The sequence below is a fragment of the Protopterus annectens genome, chromosome 2.part1, assembly GCF_019279795.1.
Source record: "Protopterus annectens isolate FY-2018-M chromosome 2.part1, PAN1.0, whole genome shotgun sequence".
NCBI lineage: Eukaryota > Metazoa > Chordata > Ceratodontiformes > Protopteridae > Protopterus > Protopterus annectens.
The window spans coordinates 1,829,643,200-1,829,664,880 of record NC_056729.1 but is presented as its reverse complement, the minus strand read 5'-3'; the positions used below and the strand labels follow the sequence as shown (position 1 = coordinate 1,829,664,880).

The following is a 21,681-nucleotide window of genomic DNA, read 5'->3' as shown; positions in this document are numbered from 1 at the left end:
TGGGAGGATGTAGTACAGCTATGTAAAATCCTACCATAATAGTAGATGCCCTTGGGTGAAGGGTATTACAAACTGTGATGTGGGAGGATGTAGTACAGCTATGTAAAATCCTACCATAACAGTAGATGCCCTTGGGTGAAGGGTATTACAAACTGTGATGTGGGAGGATGTAGTACAGCTATGTAAAATCCTACCATAACAGTAGATGCCCTTGGGTGAAGGGTATTACAAACTGTGATGTGGGAGGATGTAGTACAGCTATGTAAAATCCTACCATAACAGTAGATGCCCTTGGGTGAAGGGTATTACAAACTGTGATGTGGGAGGATGTAGTACAGCTATGTAAAATCCTACCATAACAGTAGATGCCCTTGGGTGAAGGGTATTACAAACTGTGATGTGGGAGGATGTAGTACAGCTATGTAAAATCCTACCATAACAGTAGATGCCCTTGGGTGAAGGGTATTACAAACTGTGATGTGGGAGGATGTAGTACAGCTATGTAAAATCCTACCATAACAGTAGATGCCCTTGGGTGAAGGGTATTACAAACTGTGATGTGGGAGGATGTAGTACAGCTATGTAAAATCCTACCATAACAGTAGATGCCCTTGGGTGAAGGGTATTACAAACTGTGATGTGGGAGGATGTAGTACAGCTATGTAAAATCCTACCATAACAGTAGATGCCCTTGGGTGAAGGGTATTACAAACTGTGATGTGGGAGGATGTAGTACAGCTATGTAAAATCCTACCATAACAGTAGATGCCCTTGGGTGAAGGGTATTACAAACTGTGATGTGGGAGGATGTAGTACAGCTATGTAAAATCCTACCATAACAGTAGATGCCCTTGGGTGAAGAGTATTACAAACTGTGATGTGGGAGGATGTAGTACAGCTATGTAAAATCCTACCATAACAGTAGATGCCCTTGGGTGAAGGGTATTACAAACTGTGATGTGGGAGGATGTAGTACAGCTATGTAAAATCCTACCATAACAGTAGATGCCCTTGGGTGAAGGGTATTACAAACTGTGATGTGGGAGGATGTAGTACAGCTATGTAAAATCCTACCATAACAGTAGATGCCCTTGGGTGAAGGGTATTACAAACTGTGATGTGGGAGGATGTAGTACAGCTATGTAAAATCCTACCATAACAGTAGATGCCCTTGGGTGAAGGGTATTACAAACTGTGATGTGGGAGGATGTAGTACAGCTATGTAAAATCCTACCATAACAGTAGATGCCCTTGGGTGAAGGGTATTACAAACTGTGATGTGGGAGGATGTAGTACAGCTATGTAAAATCCTACCATAACAGTAGATGCCCTTGGGTGAAGGGTATTACAAACTGTGATGTGGGAGGATGTAGTACAGCTATGTAAAATCCTACCATAACAGTAGATGCCCTTGGGTGAAGGGTATTACAAACTGTGATGTGGGAGGATGTAGTACAGCTATGTAAAATCCTACCATAACAGTAGATGCCCTTGGGTGAAGGGTATTACAAACTGTGATGTGGGAGGATGTAGTACAGCTATGTAAAATCCTACCATAACAGTAGATGCCCTTGGGTGAAGGGTATTACAAACTGTGATGTGGGAGGATGTAGTACAGCTATGTAAAATCCTACCATAACAGTAGATGCCCTTGGGTGAAGGGTATTACAAACTGTGATGTGGGAGGATGTAGTACAGCTATGTAAAATCCTACCATAACAGTAGATGCCCTTGGGTGAAGAGTATTACAAACTGTGATGTGGGAGGATGTAGTACAGCTATGTAAAATCCTACCATAACAGTAGATGCCCTTGGGTGAAGGGTATTACAAACTGTGATGTGGGAGGATGTAGTACAGCTATGTAAAATCCTACCATAACAGTAGATGCCCTTGGGTGAAGGGTATTACAAACTGTGATGTGGGAGGATGTAGTACAGCTATGTAAAATCCTACCATAACAGTAGATGCCCTTGGGTGAAGGGTATTACAAACTGTGATGTGGGAGGATGTAGTACAGCTATGTAAAATCCTACCATAACAGTAGATGCCCTTGGGTGAAGGGTATTACAAACTGTGATGTGGGAGGATGTAGTACAGCTATGTAAAATCCTACCATAACAGTAGATGCCCTTGGGTGAAGGGTATTACAAACTGTGATGTGGGAGGATGTAGTACAGCTATGTAAAATCCTACCATAACAGTAGATGCCCTTGGGTGAAGGGTATTACAAACTGTGATGTGGGAGGATGTAGTACAGCTATGTAAAATCCTACCATAACAGTAGATGCCCTTGGGTGAAGGGTATTACAAACTGTGATGTGGGAGGATGTAGTACAGCTATGTAAAATCCTACCATAACAGTAGATGCCCTTGGGTGAAGGGTATTACAAACTGTGATGTGGGAGGATGTAGTACAGCTATGTAAAATCCTACCATAACAGTAGATGCCCTTGGGTGAAGGGTATTACAAACTGTGATGTGGGAGGATGTAGTACAGCTATGTAAAATCCTACCATAACAGTAGATGCCCTTGGGTGAAGGGTATTACAAACTGTGATGTGGGAGGATGTAGTACAGCTATGTAAAATCCTACCATAACAGTAGATGCCCTTGGGTGAAGGGTATTACAAACTGTGATGTGGGAGGATGTAGTACAGCTATGTAAAATCCTACCATAACAGTAGATGCCCTTGGGTGAAGGGTATTACAAACTGTGATGTGGGAGGATGTAGTACAGCTATGTAAAATCCTACCATAACAGTAGATGCCCTTGGGTGAAGGGTATTACAAACTGTGATGTGGGAGGATGTAGTACAGCTATGTAAAATCCTACCATAACAGTAGATGCCCTTGGGTGAAGGGTATTACAAACTGTGATGTGGGAGGATGTAGTACAGCTATGTAAAATCCTACCATAACAGTAGATGCCCTTGGGTGAAGGGTATTACAAACTGTGATGTGGGAGGATGTAGTACAGCTATGTAAAATCCTACCATAACAGTAGATGCCCTTGGGTGAAGGGTATTACAAACTGTGATGTGGGAGGATGTAGTACAGCTATGTAAAATCCTACCATAACAGTAGATGCCCTTGGGTGAAGGGTATTACAAACTGTGATGTGGGAGGATGTAGTACAGCTATGTAAAATCCTACCATAACAGTAGATGCCCTTGGGTGAAGGGTATTACAAACTGTGATGTGGGAGGATGTAGTACAGCTATGTAAAATCCTACCATAACAGTAGATGCCCTTGGGTGAAGGGTATTACAAACTGTGATGTGGGAGGATGTAGTACAGCTATGTAAAATCCTACCATAACAGTAGATGCCCTTGGGTGAAGGGTATTACAAACTGTGATGTGGGAGGATGTAGTACAGCTATGTAAAATCCTACCATAACAGTAGATGCCCTTGGGTGAAGGGTATTACAAACTGTGATGTGGGAGGATGTAGTACAGCTATGTAAAATCCTACCATAACAGTAGATGCCCTTGGGTGAAGAGTATTACAAACTGTGATGTGGGAGGATGTAGTACAGCTATGTAAAATCCTACCATAACAGTAGATGCCCTTGGGTGAAGGGTATTACAAACTGTGATGTGGGAGGATGTAGTACAGCTATGTAAAATCCTACCATAACAGTAGATGCCCTTGGGTGAAGGGTATTACAAACTGTGATGTGGGAGGATGTAGTACAGCTATGTAAAATCCTACCATAACAGTAGATGCCCTTGGGTGAAGGGTATTACAAACTGTGATGTGGGAGGATGTAGTACAGCTATGTAAAATCCTACCATAACAGTAGATGCCCTTGGGTGAAGGGTATTACAAACTGTGATGTGGGAGGATGTAGTACAGCTATGTAAAATCCTACCATAACAGTAGATGCCCTTGGGTGAAGGGTATTACAAACTGTGATGTGGGAGGATGTAGTACAGCTATGTAAAATCCTACCATAACAGTAGATGCCCTTGGGTGAAGGGTATTACAAACTGTGATGTGGGAGGATGTAGTACAGCTATGTAAAATCCTACCATAACAGTAGATGCCCTTGGGTGAAGGGTATTACAAACTGTGATGTGGGAGGATGTAGTACAGCTATGTAAAATCCTACCATAACAGTAGATGCCCTTGGGTGAAGGGTATTACAAACTGTGATGTGGGAGGATGTAGTACAGCTATGTAAAATCCTACCATAACAGTAGATGCCCTTGTCTTCACTTGTTGCAGTATTCAACCCCCCCCCCCCCACTTCCTTTGTCTTTACTCTTGCCATGTTCTCTGGCTGTTGTCCTGGTCAAGAGGCCCTTTTCCTTTTGGATGCAAATATTCCTGTTTATCCCTGAGGTTGTTCTGTTCCTCCTAAGGCTTTTCCACTTCTGAGTATCTTTGTCTATATGTCACCTTTATGCCCTATGTCATGTACCGGGAGCATATGTCTGATGCCTGTACGTCACCTTTATGCCCTGTGTCATGTAACGGGAGCATTTGTGTGATGCCTATATGTCACCTTTATGCCCTATGTCATGTAATGGGAGCATATGTGTGATGCATGATACTCTGTAAGAGCTGAAGTCTTTTTGGTATATTGGCTGCACAGCTGGCTATCCTTGGCAGGTGATCCATGTTAGGTGAAGAATACTGCAGCAATGAAAAGGACATTTACTGTTATGGTAAGATTTTTCACAATTGTATTTTGCTTCCCTGTCTCCAGTCCTGAAGAGTATAGATGTCATGTCCTTCAGCTGGAGGCAGAAGTGTCTGTAGGTCTTTCCCCCAATCCCAAAACGTGTCTTGAATATCAAAAAGGATAGTAAAAATTTTGCTGGTGGCTCCCTTTTGGCCCAGGCAGCATTGGTTCCCCTTCTGCTTTTTCTGTTCATGAGGAAATCATGTCAAGTAACTCCACAAAGTGGACTTGCACAGAACACTCTCTCTCTCTCTCCTCTTCACCACAATCTTCAGGCATTCAGTCTGAGTGTGATAGGATTTTAATTCCTTTTAGGCATCCGTTCTCAGAGCAGCTGCTCCAAGAGGAAAGAAAATCGTGTATATCCAAGCAGAAAAGGTTTTCCATATGGGTCACAAAAAGAACAAGGAACCCCTTTTGGGTGGGGTGTTCCTATTATTCTCTCATACATGCATATGAGCTACCCTCCATCAAATCCAATGTGTGTGCCATGTCTCCTTGACTGCCTTTAAATCTGCCATTGCTCTCCATGATTGAAATCAAAGTTCTTAAAAGGCATCCTTCATCTGAACCGTCCTAAGAAGGGCATCCCCGTTCCAGTGATCCCCTCCCCTTTGAACCAGCAGCTTCAGACTCTGTAGAATTCTGTAGATGGGACGCGGTTCCACTGGTCACTCCTACTCTGCTAGAGGAGTCTCAAGAATTGCAAGCTCTTATGGCAAACGCACCTTTCCTCATCTCCCATAAGGATAGGGTCACACTAAGGACGAACCTCTCCTTTATGCCTGAAGTGGTATAATAATTGAGTCTGAACAAATCCATTAATTTACCAGTCATTTTTTCCTAACCCTCAATACTAGGGTGAGAGAATTCTTCACTCTGTAGATGTGTGCAGGCAGTTGAGATTTTATTTTTTGAAAAATATACTTTTCAGAAAGACCGAACAGCTCTCTCTTTCCAGGAGGATAAATTGAGAAGCCCGGTTTTCAAACAGACTGTTTCCAGTTGGATTTCTAAATCCATTTCCTTGTTACACATTCCATGTAGAATACCTGCCAGCAGCTGTTAAGGCTCACTTGACCAGAGCAGCCTCTTCATCAGACACCTCCTTCAAAGGTATTTATTCCAGGTCAATACTCGAGGCCCCAGCTGTATCTCTGTGCACACTTTCACCAAACATTGCAGTACAGATGCTTTTATTCCATAAGTAAGACCTCCTTTGCTAGATCTGTACTCTTAGAACTAGTAGACAGCACGCATTTCCCTAGTCCTACCTGTTCAACATCTGTTAGCTTGACAACCACCAAAAGTATTGGTGTACAATAGTGGTCTACAGACAGACAGAGTACGTGCTGCAGTAGTGGTCTACAGACAGACATAGTACACACTGCAGTAGTGGTCTACAGACAGACATAGTACACACTGCAGTAGTGGTCTACAGACGGACAGAGTACACTTGTGTACAAACTTGCCGTAACAGTAGATGTCCTGCTGATCAATTTGGAGTATTGCTTCCCTCCCACCTTCTCCCATCTGCAAATCAATCTAGACAGCTGCCTTTCTGCATTCAAGCACACACTTGTACTGCCTTGGTCAAGTTTCTCTGTCATTACCTGTCTGATCATTTCTGGGGTTCTCCTGAGGCTAGTCAAGCTTCTCTATCATTACCAGTCTGATCATTTCTGGAGTTCTCCTGAGGCTAGTCAAGCTTCTCTGTCATTACCAGTCTGATCATTTCTGGGGTTCTCCTGAGGCTAGTCAAGCTTCTCTGTCATTACCAGTCTGATCATTTCTGGAGTTCTCCTGAGGCTAGTCAAGCTTATCTTTCATTACCAGTCTGATCATTTCTGGGGTTCTCCTGAGGCTAGTCAAGCTTCTCTATCATTACCAGTCTGATCTTTTCTGGGGTTCTACTGAGGCTAGTCAAGCTTCTCTATCATTATCAGTCTGATCATTTCTGGGGTTCTCCTGAGACTAGTCAAGCTTCTCTATCATTACCAGTCTGATCATTTCTGGGGTTCTCCTGAGACTAGTCAAGCTTCTCTGTCATTACCTGTCTGATCATTTCTGGGGTTCTCATGAGGCTAGTCAAGCTTCTCTATCATTATCAGTCTGATCATTTCTGGGGTTCTCCTGAGACTAGTCAAGCTTCTCTGTCATTACCTGTCTGATCATTTCTGGGGTTCTCATGAGGCTAGTCAAGCTTCTCTGTCATTACTAGTCTGATCATTTCTAGGGTTCTCATGAGGCTAGTCATGTTTCTCTGTCATTACCAGTCTGATCATTTCTGGGGTTGTCCTGAGGCTAGTCATGTTCCTCTGTCATTACCTGTCTGATCATTTCTGGGGTTCTCCTAAGGCTAGTCATGTTTCTCTGTCATTACCAGTCTGATCATTTCTGGGGTTCTCCTGAGACTAGTCAAGCTTCTCTGTCATTACCAGTCTGATCATTTCTGGGGTTCTCCTGAGGCTAGTCAAGCTTCTCTGTCATTACCTGTCTGATCATTTCTGGGGTTCTCATGAGGCTAGTCAAGCTTCTCTGTCATTACTAGTCTGATCATTTCTAGGGTTCTCCTGAGGCTAGTCATGTTTCTCTGTCATTACTTGTCTGATCATTTCTGGGGTTCTCCTGAGGCTAGTCATGTTTCTCTGTCATTACCTGTCTGATCATTTCTGGGGTTGTCCTGAGGCTAGTCATGTTCCTCTGTCATTACCTGTCTGATCATTTCTGGGGTTCTCCTGAGGCTAGTTATGTTTCTCTGTCATTACCTGTCTGATCATTTCTGGGGTTCTCCTGAGGCTAGTCATGTTCCTCCGTCATTACCTGTCTGATCATTTCTGGGGTTCTCCTGAGGCTAGTCATGTTTCTCTGTCATTACCAGTCTGATCATTTCTGGGGTTCTCCTGAGGCTAGTCATGTTTCTGTGTCATTACCTGTCTGATCATTTCTAGGGTTCTCCTGAGGCTAGTCATGTTCCTCTGTCATTACCTGTCTGATCCTTTCTAGGGTTCTCCTGAGGCTAGTCATGTTTCTCTGTCATTACCTGTCTGATCATTTCTGGGGTTCTCCTGAGGCTAGTCATGTTTCTCTGTCATTACCAGTCTGATCATTTCTGGGGTTCTCCTGAGGCTAGTCATGTTCCTCTGTCATTACCTGTCTGATCATTTCTGGGGTTCTCCTGAGGCTAGTCATGTTTCTCTGTCATTACCAGTCTGATCATTTCTGGGGTTCTCCTGAGGCTAGTCATGTTCCTCTGTCATTACCAGTCTGATCATTTCTGGGGTTGTCCTGAGGCTAGTCATGTTCCTCTGTCATTACCAGTCTGATCATTTCTGGGGTTCTCCTGAGGCTAGTCATGTTCCTCTGTCATTACCAGTCTGATCATTTCTGGGGTTGTCCTGAGGCTAGTCATGTTCCTCTGTCATTACCAGTCTGATCATTTCTGGGGTTCTCCTGAGGCTAGTCAAGCTTCTCTGTCATTACCAGTCTGATCATTTCTGGGGTTCTCCTGAGGCTAGTCATTACCAGTCTGATCATTTCTGGGGTTCTCCTGAGGCTAGTCATGTTCCTCTGTCATTACCTGTCTGATCATTTCTGGGGTTCTCCTGAGGCTAGTCATGTTCCTCTGTCATTACCTGTCTGATCATTTCTGGGGTTCTCCTGAGGCTAGTCATGTTTCTCTGTCATTACCTGTCTGATCATTTCTGGGGTTCTCCTGAGGCTAGTCATGTTCCTCTGTCATTACCTGTCTGATCATTTCTGGGGTTCTCCTGAGGCTATAGATGGTCTGAATCTTGTGCTTATACTTTTGCATATGTGCCCCTAGGCCAATGGGATGCAGTCATATGTTGGATGTATGAAGCATCAAGAAGATTTCTTTGCTGTGATACCCCAGTGGATGTCAGGCTACCCTTGGCAGGATAACCTACAAATTTTGGAATTCTGCAGTGGTGATCATTAGGACAGCAACTGTTATGGTAAGTTCTTACACAACCATGACTTTTTTGCAGTGGTACACACCTGTATGGTGTACTGTTGCTGTGCTAGCAGGGGGAAGGGAAATTAATGTTCGCATTTATAAAAAAAAAAAAAAGCCCTTTGTGTCCTGTCGCACAGATGCAGAAGATTTTGCGTCTGTGCGACTGTTTGTCTTCCTCTTCTGCGCACGTGGAATTTGAATTCCTGAGAAGATGTTTGGACTGCAGTGTGGACTACGTATGAATGAACGAGTGAGTGGCAGCTGGCAGGTAGGTGTGCAACTGTGCGTGTTAAAGACTAGTGTGTGTAGGAAATTAATTCCATCAGAAACTATGAAATACAATGGCAATGGGAGCTTAAAGATTATCAGAATAACAGAGGAACTCTGTAATTGAGGATGTCTCTACTGGTGTGCATATTGCAGTTTGCTACTGTGAATGTTCTGTATGAATGGTACATGTTAAAACATTCAATTCAACTAGTAATAATTGCAGTGGTACCTTTTTAAATCTAGTAAAAGAACTCATCTGAGAATGTGTTCTTCCATAGTTTTCAGGATCTTATTAGTAAGATATAAAGTTTGCTGTTATAGTAAATTATTCAGGCCAAACTCCATATTGTTTGTCAGTGAAAAAGCAGTATTTCCGTGTGCACTACAACAGTTATTCATAGATTATTTTTTTTCCAAACTTTTTAGCCAAGCTACACATATTTGAAAATATCAGTAGTCAGAAATAATTGTGGGAAATGGTAGTTTTGGGAGTGTATCAGTTAATTAAAGCATGCTTAAAAAGGGGTGGGGTATTAGCCATTATTATAAACTTCTATATTGTGCAGTCTTCACCTGTCTTCATAGTTTGGAATGAAATGTATGGAAATGTGAGTAGTACCAAAATTAGCTTTATCCAGGATTTTTTAAACTGTCTTTTGTATGTAGTATGGGGAGGGGGTATAATTGTAGTTTGTATGGTGAGGTATATGAGGTAGTGGCAGGAATGCTTTTCAGATATATTGGTTGAAGGAGACGAGCATCTTTAATTGAGGTTAAAGACTAGTTTTTTAGTTGACTTTACTTTTGTGAATTTTCTGTTGGTACTGTGCGTTTTAATCGTTTGCCAGCTTTCTTTGGCTGCACTCGATGGATTGCTTGCAGATTCCTAAGGTAAGCACCATTCCCTGTATTGGCTTTGATCATAGTAATGCATTTCAATTGCTGATAAAACTTCTTGTTTATTTTTTTATTCAGTCCAGGGCTTGTATCAGTGCCTGTAGTTCTGCACCTAACTATGCTAGTTTATTTCCCTACATTTTTCTTTTCTTAAATGGGTAAGGTCTAGCCTCCATCTGATCAATAAGGTTATAGAATGCTATGGTGGTAGATTTTAGATCTGTACAGTTGCACATTGCTGTCAAATCAGTGAATTCTAAGTCAGTTAATAAAAGGGATTTGCAGTTGGGCAGTATTTCCAGGATTGTCCACTTGTCTGGTATATTTGTAATAATTTTGTCTAATAGTGGATTTTTCCTGCAGCTGCGTTAGGGCATAACCTTCTGTAACCATTTCTAGAAGACTGTTAATGAACAACTATGTAGATTTCTTAGCCTTTATGTGTCTTGTTTCTAGTCCAGGATTAGGTCCACAATAATGATTTTTCATGGTAAGAGTTCAAGAAGTCTTAAGGTGCCTTGTAAAGATTGCGGACTGTGTAGCTGGTGTGTGCATGTGTGTATGCGTAGTGGTTTTGAGTGACTGCACAATTTTATATGGCTGAAACATTTTTGCAATGATTTTTCTTTTCTGTTATTGTATATATAGTTATGTCAGTGTCTACAAAGTAAGACTTTATTAAAGGTGTTAACATTTTATTGGGTATGTGCAAAGATGGGTTCACTATCTGATGTGATGTTACTATTCGCTATTGGTGAAGATGAAAGTTAAGATGCATTTTTTGAGTCAGAATATATGTAATCATTCCCTTATTCTTGGCCTACTGGCAAAATATGGCGAGTAAAACAGTGAAAGTATGGCAAACACCAGGAATTGCCTTTTACTTATATACTCTCTAATTATTTTGGCATTGTACAAAGTAGACTGATTCCAGTCGTGACCATTTATTGCTAACCCTGCAATATTTATTGACATTTGATTACATGGAAAGTCCAACTGGGTAGGAGACTGTTTTCAGCTGAGACCTAGTAAGAAAAGTATTACAAAACATTTGTAAGAACAATAATTAATTTTACAGTGTTCAAAAATAATAGTCTATTGTTTAATTATACCAAATTAGACATAAAAATAGACTCCTAGATTAGTGCTAGGCTACTGGCCTTTGCGGGCCATTTTAAGCCTAGCCAGTTACCCAGTGTGAGAATCTAACCCTGCACCTTTGGTTTATAAGGCAAATACCTTAACCATTATGCCAACCTCCCACCCCATATGAACATAGTGGTTAAGAATAGTTAGAAGTTACATGACAATGATTTAATATTCAGAGAAACCTTAGCCAGTTTGTAGAGAAATTAAAGGTAAGTTAGTATAATACAAACGGGAAGTGAGAGAAAAAAGCAGGCTTATGGTACACTTAGAGCGAAGGCCGAGGGAAAGACTTTGATAAAGTAAGGAAGTGAGTGAAGAAGGAAGAGTAAGGAGGGGAAAGGTGTAAGTACTTCTTCAAATTTAGGGATAAATGTTCCTGTAGTACTATCCAAATAATATCAGTTACAATATATCTATGTCTGTGAGAAGATATGAGATGCAGACAGTAATGAGAAAACTGTCTTAGGTTCTTAGGTGTGTCCTAGGCTTTCATTCCTGATGGGAGATTTTATGTCCAGCCATGCTTCCACTGTGTTATTCCATAGGTGTTTAACTACTTCTCATTTGTAGTGGATTTTGTTTGGGTCTGGCCATCAGTGTATTAGAAGTGTGTTAGGAGGCCTACTGAAATGTAGGGAGTTTAAGCACTGCCTCAGTCCATCAGAAGGATAGGGGCCAGTCTTGGGGTAAATTTCCTATTTCCATCCACTGGTCCAAATTATGATTAAAAAAGGTCACAAGAGCTTTGTTTTAACCATATAGGAGTCCATTCTCCATTCATCCATTGTCATTGATACACAGTTTGAGGGTTTTAATTATGATTGGTGAGCGCTTTTGGTAGCGTAAAAAGCAATCTGATAGTTATATCACACTAATTTGTCACTGAATTTGTAAGTGCTCAATTTGAATTCATAGATTACATGAAAATTTTAAAATAATTATTTTACAGGGTGACCAAAGCTGCCCAAAACGTGTGTGGGGATCCTAGCCCAAATCTGTAATTAATATAACTATCTCCAAGATCAAACAAATTCAGTAATCAATTATGATCCCGTTTATATGAAACCATTTCAGCCTGTCAGCCTTAACCAATAATTTTTCAGTGAACTTGCCATCAATTAAAAAGCTATGAAGTGTTACTTCCAAAATCGTTGTTTTCATACTACATGACACAATCAAGGGGAAACTGTCTGGTGACTGGTTGGTTGGTCTAGGGTTTGGATTGGAATAAGCATCTTCATTGGTCCTTTTGAACCTTTTTCAAATTTTTAAGTTTTAGCTTCTGGTATTTAAACCCTGCATTTGAGCAGGTTTCTGCTTGTTTGTACATTGGGCAGCACTGCTCGCTGCCGCGCAATTGTGTGCCATAGCCAGACAGATTAATTCAACAGTTATTCCCTTAGTTACAGGCTCAGCTGTAATGCATTAGTGCAGCCCTCATCCTTACTACTTTCCCAGGCAAAGAAGTACTGCTAGTGGGCTGTAACCTATTAAATTACCAAAAAAAAAGAAAAAGAAAAAAAAAAGAAAAAAAGAAAAACAGGTAGAAATATCCATCCGCTGGCTGATCTCCTCCTTCATTGATCCAGGAAAGCCCATGCTAATAAACATTCTTCAACCTAGCATTATGTACAGTTGGACTACCCTTGTTTCTCCTGCCAGCCTTGTTGACTTCAGTCTGTCGTGGCACTGTATGTACATTTATATAAATGAAAAACATGCACAACTTCTACAATGATTACAGCTATTTGGAATTAACTTTTATTTAAAATTTTATAGCACAAGCACTGATAGCCATTTGCTAAACAAAACCACACAGTGTCAATGAAAACAGCATGAACAACAGTAAACTTCTCTGACCCTGAAAGTCACATTTTTGAAGCTACATTAAAACCCACATTCATCGAAAATACATCTGGCCAGTGGAGGATTACATTTACCTTTACCCTTTTTCAAACCATGGCCCTGTTGCACACATTTTTAGGACCATGCATTCATGCATGTGTTTTTTGATTCACCTTCCTGATTGTGCCAAATATTATTCCTTGTACAGTACAGCACAACTTGTTAGAATGTGTTTTAAATTTGTAGTTTTGAAGATTTTCCAGTAAGCAATGAAACAAAAACTGTGAACCAATAATGCCAAAGCTACCCAGTTCAGAACATTTCAACCGTAAAAGGCCACTCAAACTTCTGTCATTACAATCGACCAGTATCAGTCAATATGCACAATCTCTGCAGAAGTAAAAGTCATCTGAATAATTCCACAATAAGGAGAACTGTAACTAATGAAGAGATTGCTACTGGCAAACAACTTTGCATTTCAGTGTTTCATCTACAAATTCGGTGCCTGCTGGCTTTGAAGAAAAAAATTGCCTAGGTTACATTAACAAAAAGAAAACGAAATGTGTGCTTGGAATATTGCAGTAGGGAGTGGGTGTCAAACTGACAATAACTTCATAGTAAATCTTTTTTGACCCTTGGGTTCAGTTGACGGTGGCCTCATATTTGGTTTGATGTACCGTGTGCCACAAGTCAAACTGCCCTTTGTAATAATCCAGCATATAATATATATACTTTACTGCTGATTACCTACCCAGATGTGAAGCTTGCATTTGTAAGACTTGCTTCAGTTAACTGTTGTAGCCATAACAGCAGCTGTTGTAACGTTCCTTTCAGTGGCTAGGAGCATGCATTTCTTGAGATAGCTAGGATGTGGTCATTTTGCACTTATTCTGTGATATCGTTGGTAGTAGCCAGTGGTGCTTCACAGCACTGAAGGAAATGGGTGCAGACACGGCCGTAGATTGGGTGCAGACACGGCCGTAGATTGGGTGCAGACACGGCCGTAGACTGGGTGCAGACACGGCCATAAAAATCATAATGAAAGTGTGTTAAATAGTGGAGATACTTTACTACACGTTCTGCAAGTAGAATATTAAAAGTTGAGAATTTGTGTGAACCCAAGGCTCAAAAAAAAAGATTTTCTACGAAAACGCTCATAATTGGCGTACGTTTCTTTTCATAAAATAATCAGTAACACATAATGAAGCTAAGTGCATTAATTTCTGGAGTTTGGAGTCTTGACTAAAGTGCATGTATCCATCTGGGTTCAAGGACTGTAACCAGCACTGGGGGGATCAGCCTGTGTAAATGGCAAGACGTTTCAGGTAATATAAAACGAGGTGTCCTTTATAAGATGTTGTGTATACTGGTCAAAGTGGTCATCTTTTTCCAGTTCTCCTTGGTTACTCAAAGGGCAAAAACAAGGACGTTGAAACATAACAAGAGGTGCTAAGAAAAGAGGTGCAACTAATTAGTCTACAGTACAGGGTTTGGTGCGACTAATTAGTCTACAGTACGGGGTTTGGTGCGACTAATTAGTCTACAGTACGGGGTTTTATGGTTTTTAAGCTGGCTCCTTTTTAAATAATAGAGACAGAGGAATTAATCGCTGGTATGTATGTATCACTAATGGAAATGACATAGATTTAGATATCTACCCGTATTGTATTTTAATTATTTATTTCAGTTTAACTGGGGTAGAACACTGGTCTCTCTGGGCCATTTTACAGATTTATCCCAGGAAATTATAATAAAGTACAGACCACAAAAATGGTATTACAGCATGACAGGAAAGTAAGACTCCATAAAAGTATAATATATATTCATTCTGTAAAGGTAAAGATAGGGAAGGAGACGAGATTTTGTCATTAGGAGAGTAATTTAGTAGAGAGAGAGCGAGATACAGCTAGTTATTAATAGGGGGAATGAGAAATTAGTCGTTGTGCCTATCGGCTAAACAGTATGTCAGTTTGAACATGGTAGAAGGGTGGTAGGGCAGAAAGTTGAATATTAAGTGTTTTACATGTGTATTGCCTACTACGTCCATTTTGTCAGAAGCTCAGAAGACTGTCACATTTGTTAAATCTGTGAAATGTAATTCTTTGGGGAGGTGATTCGGCTGTAGAAAATTTAATACAGCAGCGTAGAACTGTAACATTATCTAGCTTATTTGGGGAGGGGGTTGGCTGTAGCCTGTACATAAAACTGTAACATTATCCGGCTTATTTGGGGACGGGGTTGGCTGTAGCCTGTACATACGACTGCAACATTATCTAGCTTATTTGGGGAGGGGGTTGACTGTAGCCTGTACATACAACTGTAACATTATCTAGATTATTTGGTGAGGGGGTTGGCTGTAGCCTGTACATATGACTGTAACATTATCTAGCTTATTTGGGGAGGAGGTTGGCTGTAGCCTGTACATACAACTGTAACATTATCTAGCTTATTTGTGGAGGGGGTTGGCTGTAGCCTGTACATACGACTGTAACATTATCTAGCTTATTTGTGGAGGGGGTTGGCTGTAGCCTGTACATACGACTGTAACATTATCTAGCTTATTTAGGGAGGGGGTTGGCTGTAGCCTGTACATACAACTGTAACATTATCTAGCTTATTTGGGGAGGGGGTTGGCTGTAGCCTGTACATAAAACTGTAACATTATCCGGCTTATTTGGGGAGGGGGTTGGCTGTAGCCTGTACATACGACTGTAACATTATCTAGCTTATTTGGGGAGGGGGTTGGCTGTAGCCTGTACATACAACTGTAACATTATCTAGCTTATTTGTGGAGGGGGTTGGCTGTAGCCTGTACATACGACTGTAACATTATCTAGCTTATTTGTGGAGGGGGTTGGCTGTAGCCTGTACATACGACTGTAACATTATCTAGCTTATTTGTGGAGGGGGTTGGCTGTAGCCTGTACATACGACTGTAGCATTATCTAGCTTATTTCTTACATTTATCCCCAGTTTCTTTAGATTCTTCAGCAAAAAGGTGTTGTTATGAATGTTCCAAGTTCCAACTTTTAAAACAGATGTTTGGAATATTATCAATCATAAAAAAATATAATTTATGTAAGCAGCTGTATACTGGTATTGTGACTAGAGTGCCTAATGTTTACAGCTCCTGTACTGTGAAGGTCAGCATTTCTCGTTCTGCACGGACAGCGGTGTGACTGATTAGGCTGCATTTTATATGACTGACCACACTATCATGCAGCACTTCTCGTTCTGCACGTACAGCGGTGTGACTGATTACGCTGCATTTTATATGACTGACCACACTATCATGCAGCACTTCTCGTTCTGCACGTACAGCGGTGTGACTGATTAGGCTGCATTTTATATGACTGACCACACTATCATGCAGCACTTCTCGTTCTGCATGTACAGCGGTGTGACTGATTAGGCTGCATTTTATATGACTGACCACACTATCATGCAGCACTTCTCGTTCTGCACGGACAGCAGTGTGACTGATTACGCTGCATTTTATATGACTGACCACACTATCATGCAGCACTTCTCGTTCTGCACGTACAGCGGTGTGACTCATTAGGCTGCATTTTATATGACTGACAACTCTATCATGCAGCACTTCTCATTCTGCACGGACAGCGGTGTGACTGATTAGGCTGCATTTTATATGACGACTGACCACACTATCATGCAGCAGTTCTCGTTCTGCATGGGCAGCGGTGTGACTGATTAGGCTGCATTTTATATGACTGACCACACTATCATGCAGCACTTCTCGTTCTGCACGTACAGCGGTGTGACTGATTAGGCTGCATTTTATATGACGACTGACCACACTGTCATGCAGCACTTCTCGTTCTGCACGGACAGCAGTGTGACTGATTAGGCTGCATTTTATATGACGACTGACCACACTATCATGCAGCACTTCTCATTCTGCATGTACAGTGGTGTGACTGATTAGGCTGCATTTTATATGACTGACCACACTATCATGCAGCACTTCTCGTTCTGCACGGACAGCGGTGTGACTGATTAGGCTGCATTTTATATGACTGACCACCCTATCATGCAGCACTTCTCGTTCTGCACGTACAGCGGTGTGACTGATTAGGCTGCATTTTATATGACGACTGACCACACTATCATGCAGCACTTCTCGTTCTGCACGTACAGCGGTGTGACTGATTAGGCTGCATTTTATATGACGACTGACCACACTGTCATGCAGCACTTCTCGTTCTGCACGGACAGCAGTGTGACTGATTAGGCTGCATTTTATATGACGACTGACCACACTATCATGCAGCACTTCTCATTCTGCATGTACAGTGGTGTGACTGATTAGGCTGCATTTTATATGACTGACCACACTATCATGCAGCACTTCTCGTTCTGCACGGACAGCGGTGTGACTGATTAGGCTGCATTTTATATGACTGACCACACTATCATGCAGCACTTCTCGTTCTGCATGTACAGCGGTGTGACTGATTAGGCTGCATTTTATATGACTGACCACACTATCATGCAGCACTTCTCGTTCTGCACGTACAGCGGTGTGACTGATTACGCTGCATTTTATATGACTGACCACACTATCATGCAGCACTTCTCATTCTGCACGGACAGCGGTGTGACTGATTAGGCTGCATTTTATATGACTGACCACACTATCATGCAGCACTTCTCGTTCTGCACGTACAGCGGTGTGACTGATTACGCTGCATTTTATATGACGACTGACCACACTATCATGCAGCACTTCTCGTTCTGCATGTACAGCGGTGTGACTGATTAGACTGCATTTTATATGACTGACCACACTATCATGCAGCACTTCTCGTTCTGCACGTACAGCGGTGTGACTGATTAGGCTGCATTTTATATGACTGACCACACTATCATGCAGCATTTCTCGTTCTGCACGGACAGTGGTGTGACTGATTAGGCTGCATTTTATATGACTGACCAAACTATCATGCAGCATTTCTCGTTCTGCACGTACAGCGGTGTGACTGATTAGGCTGCATTTTATATACGACTGACCACACTATCATGCAGCACTTCTCGTTCTGCATGTACAGCGGTGTGACTGATTAGGCTGCATTTTATATGACTGACCACACTATCATGCAGCACTTCTCATTCTGCATGTACAGCAGTGTGACTGATTAGGCTGCATTTTATATGACTGACCACGCTATCATGCAGCACTTCTCATTCTGCACGTACAGCGGTGTGACTGATTAGGCTGCATTTTATATGACGACTGACCACTCTATCATGCAGCACTTCTCGTTCTGCACGTACAGCGGTGTGACTCATTAGGCTGCATTTTATATGACTGACCACACTATCATGCAGCCCTTCACGTTCTGCACGTACAGCGGTGTGACTGATTAGGCTGCATTTTATATGACTGACCACACTATCATGCAGCACTTCTCATTCTGCACGTACAGCGGTGTGACTGATTACGCTGCATTTTATATGACTGACCACACTATCATGCAGCACTTCTCGTTCTGCACGTACAGCGGTGTGCCTGATTAGGCTGCATTTTATATGACTACTGACCACACTGTCATGCAGCACTTCTCGTTCTGCACGTACAGCGGTGTGACTGATTACGCTGCATTTTATATGACGACTGACCACACTATCATGCAGCACTTCTCGTTCTGCATGTACAGCGGTGTGACTGATTACGCTGCATTTTATATGACTGACCACACTATCATGCAGCACTTCTCATTCTGCATGTGCAGCGGTGTGACTGATTACGCTGCATTTTATATGACGACTGACCACACTGTCATGCAGCACTTCTCGTTCTGCACGTACAGCGGTGTGACTGATTAGGCTGCATTTTATATGACGACTGTCCACACTATCATGCAGCACTTCTCGTTCTGCACTTACAGCGGTGTGACTGATTAGGCTGCATTTTATATGATGACTGACCACACTATCATGCAGCACTTCTCGTTCTGCACGGGCAGCAGTGTGACTGATTAGGCTGCATTTTATATGACGACTGACCAAACTATCATGCAGCACTTCTCGTTCTGCACGGGCAGCAGTGTGATTGATTATGGTGCATTTTATATGACGATTGACCACAACATCGTGCTTAATAATTTGCTGTGAGAAGTGACTTCTCTTGTTGCATTATTAAGAGAAGATTTTATTTATTTAATTTTTCATGAAAGAGGATTTGCAGAAAAAAAGTATTGGGGGGGGTTGGGATGGGGGGGGGGCAAAGGGTGGGACTGATAGCTGGGGTTGACTGAAATGATGCAACATATGCGTGCCATCACCTTTTTGCTTACAAAAAAAAGCACTGTACACAACTATTTTCCTTTCAGGGCTCTAGCTTCCCTTTTTGAAGCAAGGAAGTGGTAAAGCTTTTGGAGTCCTAACCACTGCTTTTATGCATCTCTCCTCATGCTCCACAAAAGTTAGTATGCATGGAAGGTGCCTGAAGCTTTGAAAGCTGGACATTGACCATGTCTTTAGCAAGACATAATCTGTACAGCTTAGACTACTGCAGCAGTGATCTAGTATATGTACTGTTACAGTGGATTTACTTACAGAGCTCATTGTGGGCATAGATGTATAATTACAAACCGTTGACAGTGTAATGCTTTTGATATGCAGTTTTTCAAATGATGTAGTAATATTTTGGTAGTAGATTGTGCGTGCTGCTTTTTTGTTTTGATTCTAAAAGGCACAGCAGTTTTATAGAAGTAATTGAAAGCCATTCAGTGTGATCAATGTATTTTATGTTTCCATAGGTATTAACGGACATGTCCCGACTTCTGGCAGTGGTTGTGTCTCTCTGGAGCTATTTGGCTGTGCCTGCTCTCTTCTTGGTGTTCTGGCTTGTATTGTTTGCATTTCAGCTTTATCACCAAGTGACTTCTGACTGGAGCACGCTGACTTACCAGCGGCTTTTCTTCAACTTACTCAACAGGTGAGCCATTACCTGTCACCGTAAAGTAATGGTGGGAGAAGTCCCCAGGTTACTGAGCATGTTTTACACCAAGACAAAGCCAAACCTTTCATTTGTGCTGATTCTCACTTCGTTGTTCCTGCTGGATATTGCTGTTTTGGGAGCCATGATTGAGTAGCAAGGAAGTGATGAGAGGAGAACCCTACGAGGGCTGACTTGTGAGTAAGAAAACAAGGCTGTAAGTGAGGAGAACCCTACGAGGGCTGACTTGAGTAAGAACACAAGGCTGTAAGTGAGGAGAACCCTACGAGGGCTGACTTGAGTAAGAACACAAGGCTGTAAGTGAGGAGAACCCTACGAGGGCTGACTTGTGAGTAAGAACACAAGGCTGTAAGTGAGGAGAACCCTACGAGGGCTGACTTGAGTAAGAACACAAGGCTGTAAGTGAGGAGAACCCTACGAGGGCTGACTTGAGTAAGAACACAAGGCTGTAAGTGCTGTAAAGGAATGTTTCAGAGATGTGACTTATCTTCTGTCTTTGCTTGCATAATGTGCAGCTATGAGTGAGCTATTTAAGTTGACCCAAAGTTGTGCAGTTGCCAGGAAAACTAAGCGCTTTTTCATTGTTGACCAACTAGACACATACCCTTGGCCAGCTAAGACTTTATTAATTGCAGTTAAGGACGCACATCAGTAGCTTAGGGTAGCTTCTGAAACTGACTATATTGCAACTCCTTAACTACATTAGAAAACTAATGAGCAATATCAAACAATGCTAACATATTGGCCTAAATGGTGACACCCACTCCCACCCACTAGACATCACCAATATGCTACCAACAATTTTATTGCAGACTTGACCTCTGAAGCACATTTACAAATTCCACACATCCCACATTTCATTATACTCCATATTGTCTTCAAGGGACATGTTCTAAAGGTACAAAGTTCCATGGGATCTAACAACTTACCTGATGTTTTAAAAAATTGCTTCAACCAAGCTACCTTAAAACCTCACCTCAAATTGTATAAGCTAAGCGTAGCTGCAGAATGTATTCCTGATTTATGGTGCACTACAGTGATGCCTCTTCACAGGGGTGGCCCTTCCACAAACCCGACCCATCAGCTTAACTAGCCTGATTTGCCGAGTTGGGGAGTGTATCGTAACTGAGCTCATCAGTGGTAATACCAAAAATCTCATAGGTAGGTACTAGGCTGTCTGCCCAAAGGCATTTAGAAGCCTAGCTAGAATGTGTTGGCTTTCGGCACCCCCTTAGATTAGTTCCCTGTGCCTGTGTCCAGCAGAGCCACTGATGTGATCCCTGGGGTAAACTTTTTCTCATCCACTCATCAAGGTTTCTCTTGAAGATTGCTAGCAAGAAGCTCTGCCTAATGTAGATTGCAATCTTGTTCCAAAACATGGGAAGTCTCTGGGACAGGAATCTATCCCTCCAGCACATCCTTTTTATTGTTGTGGTGAGGTTTAGATTCCTAGAACGCGTGGCTGGAGGGGATAAGGTTTTCTTTAGGTGGAGCATATCCATCAATTCTGGGTTGGACGTGGCCTTGTATGTCAGGCAGAGATCACCTCTGAGCAGGCGGTATGCAACAGAGTACAGCTGGAGTTTCTTCAGTCGAGCTGCATAGGGCATATGTTTTAGGCCAGTGATCCTCTTGGTGAGGTAGTTCTGTGGTCTTTCCAGCTGTTGCAGGTGTCTTGTAAGGTACATCCTAGATGGGGCGTTGTACTCTATGATGGGTCTGATGAGTAGAGGGGCACAATGACCTCTTTTTTGATGTGGATGCAAACCCTTTTGTGATTAGGTGGGCCACATAGAAGGATTTTCTAACCACTTTGGTAATGTGATTATCAAAGGAGAGATTACTGTCTACTTGGGTCCCCAGATCTAT

At 42.0% G+C, this 21,681-nt stretch overlaps 1 protein-coding gene across 1 annotated transcript in view; it reads left to right on the top strand.

The window, feature by feature from the left end:
- The window catches only part of LOC122795046 (RING finger protein 145-like), a 689,797-nt gene that overhangs the window by 223,413 nt on the left and 444,703 nt on the right, over positions 1-21,681 (top strand). The window contains exon 4 of the mRNA XM_044063623.1: positions 19,613-19,791. Within this exon, the coding sequence (XP_043919558.1) occupies positions 19,613-19,791 (179 nt within the window). The remainder of the gene's footprint in view (positions 1-19,612; positions 19,792-21,681) is intronic.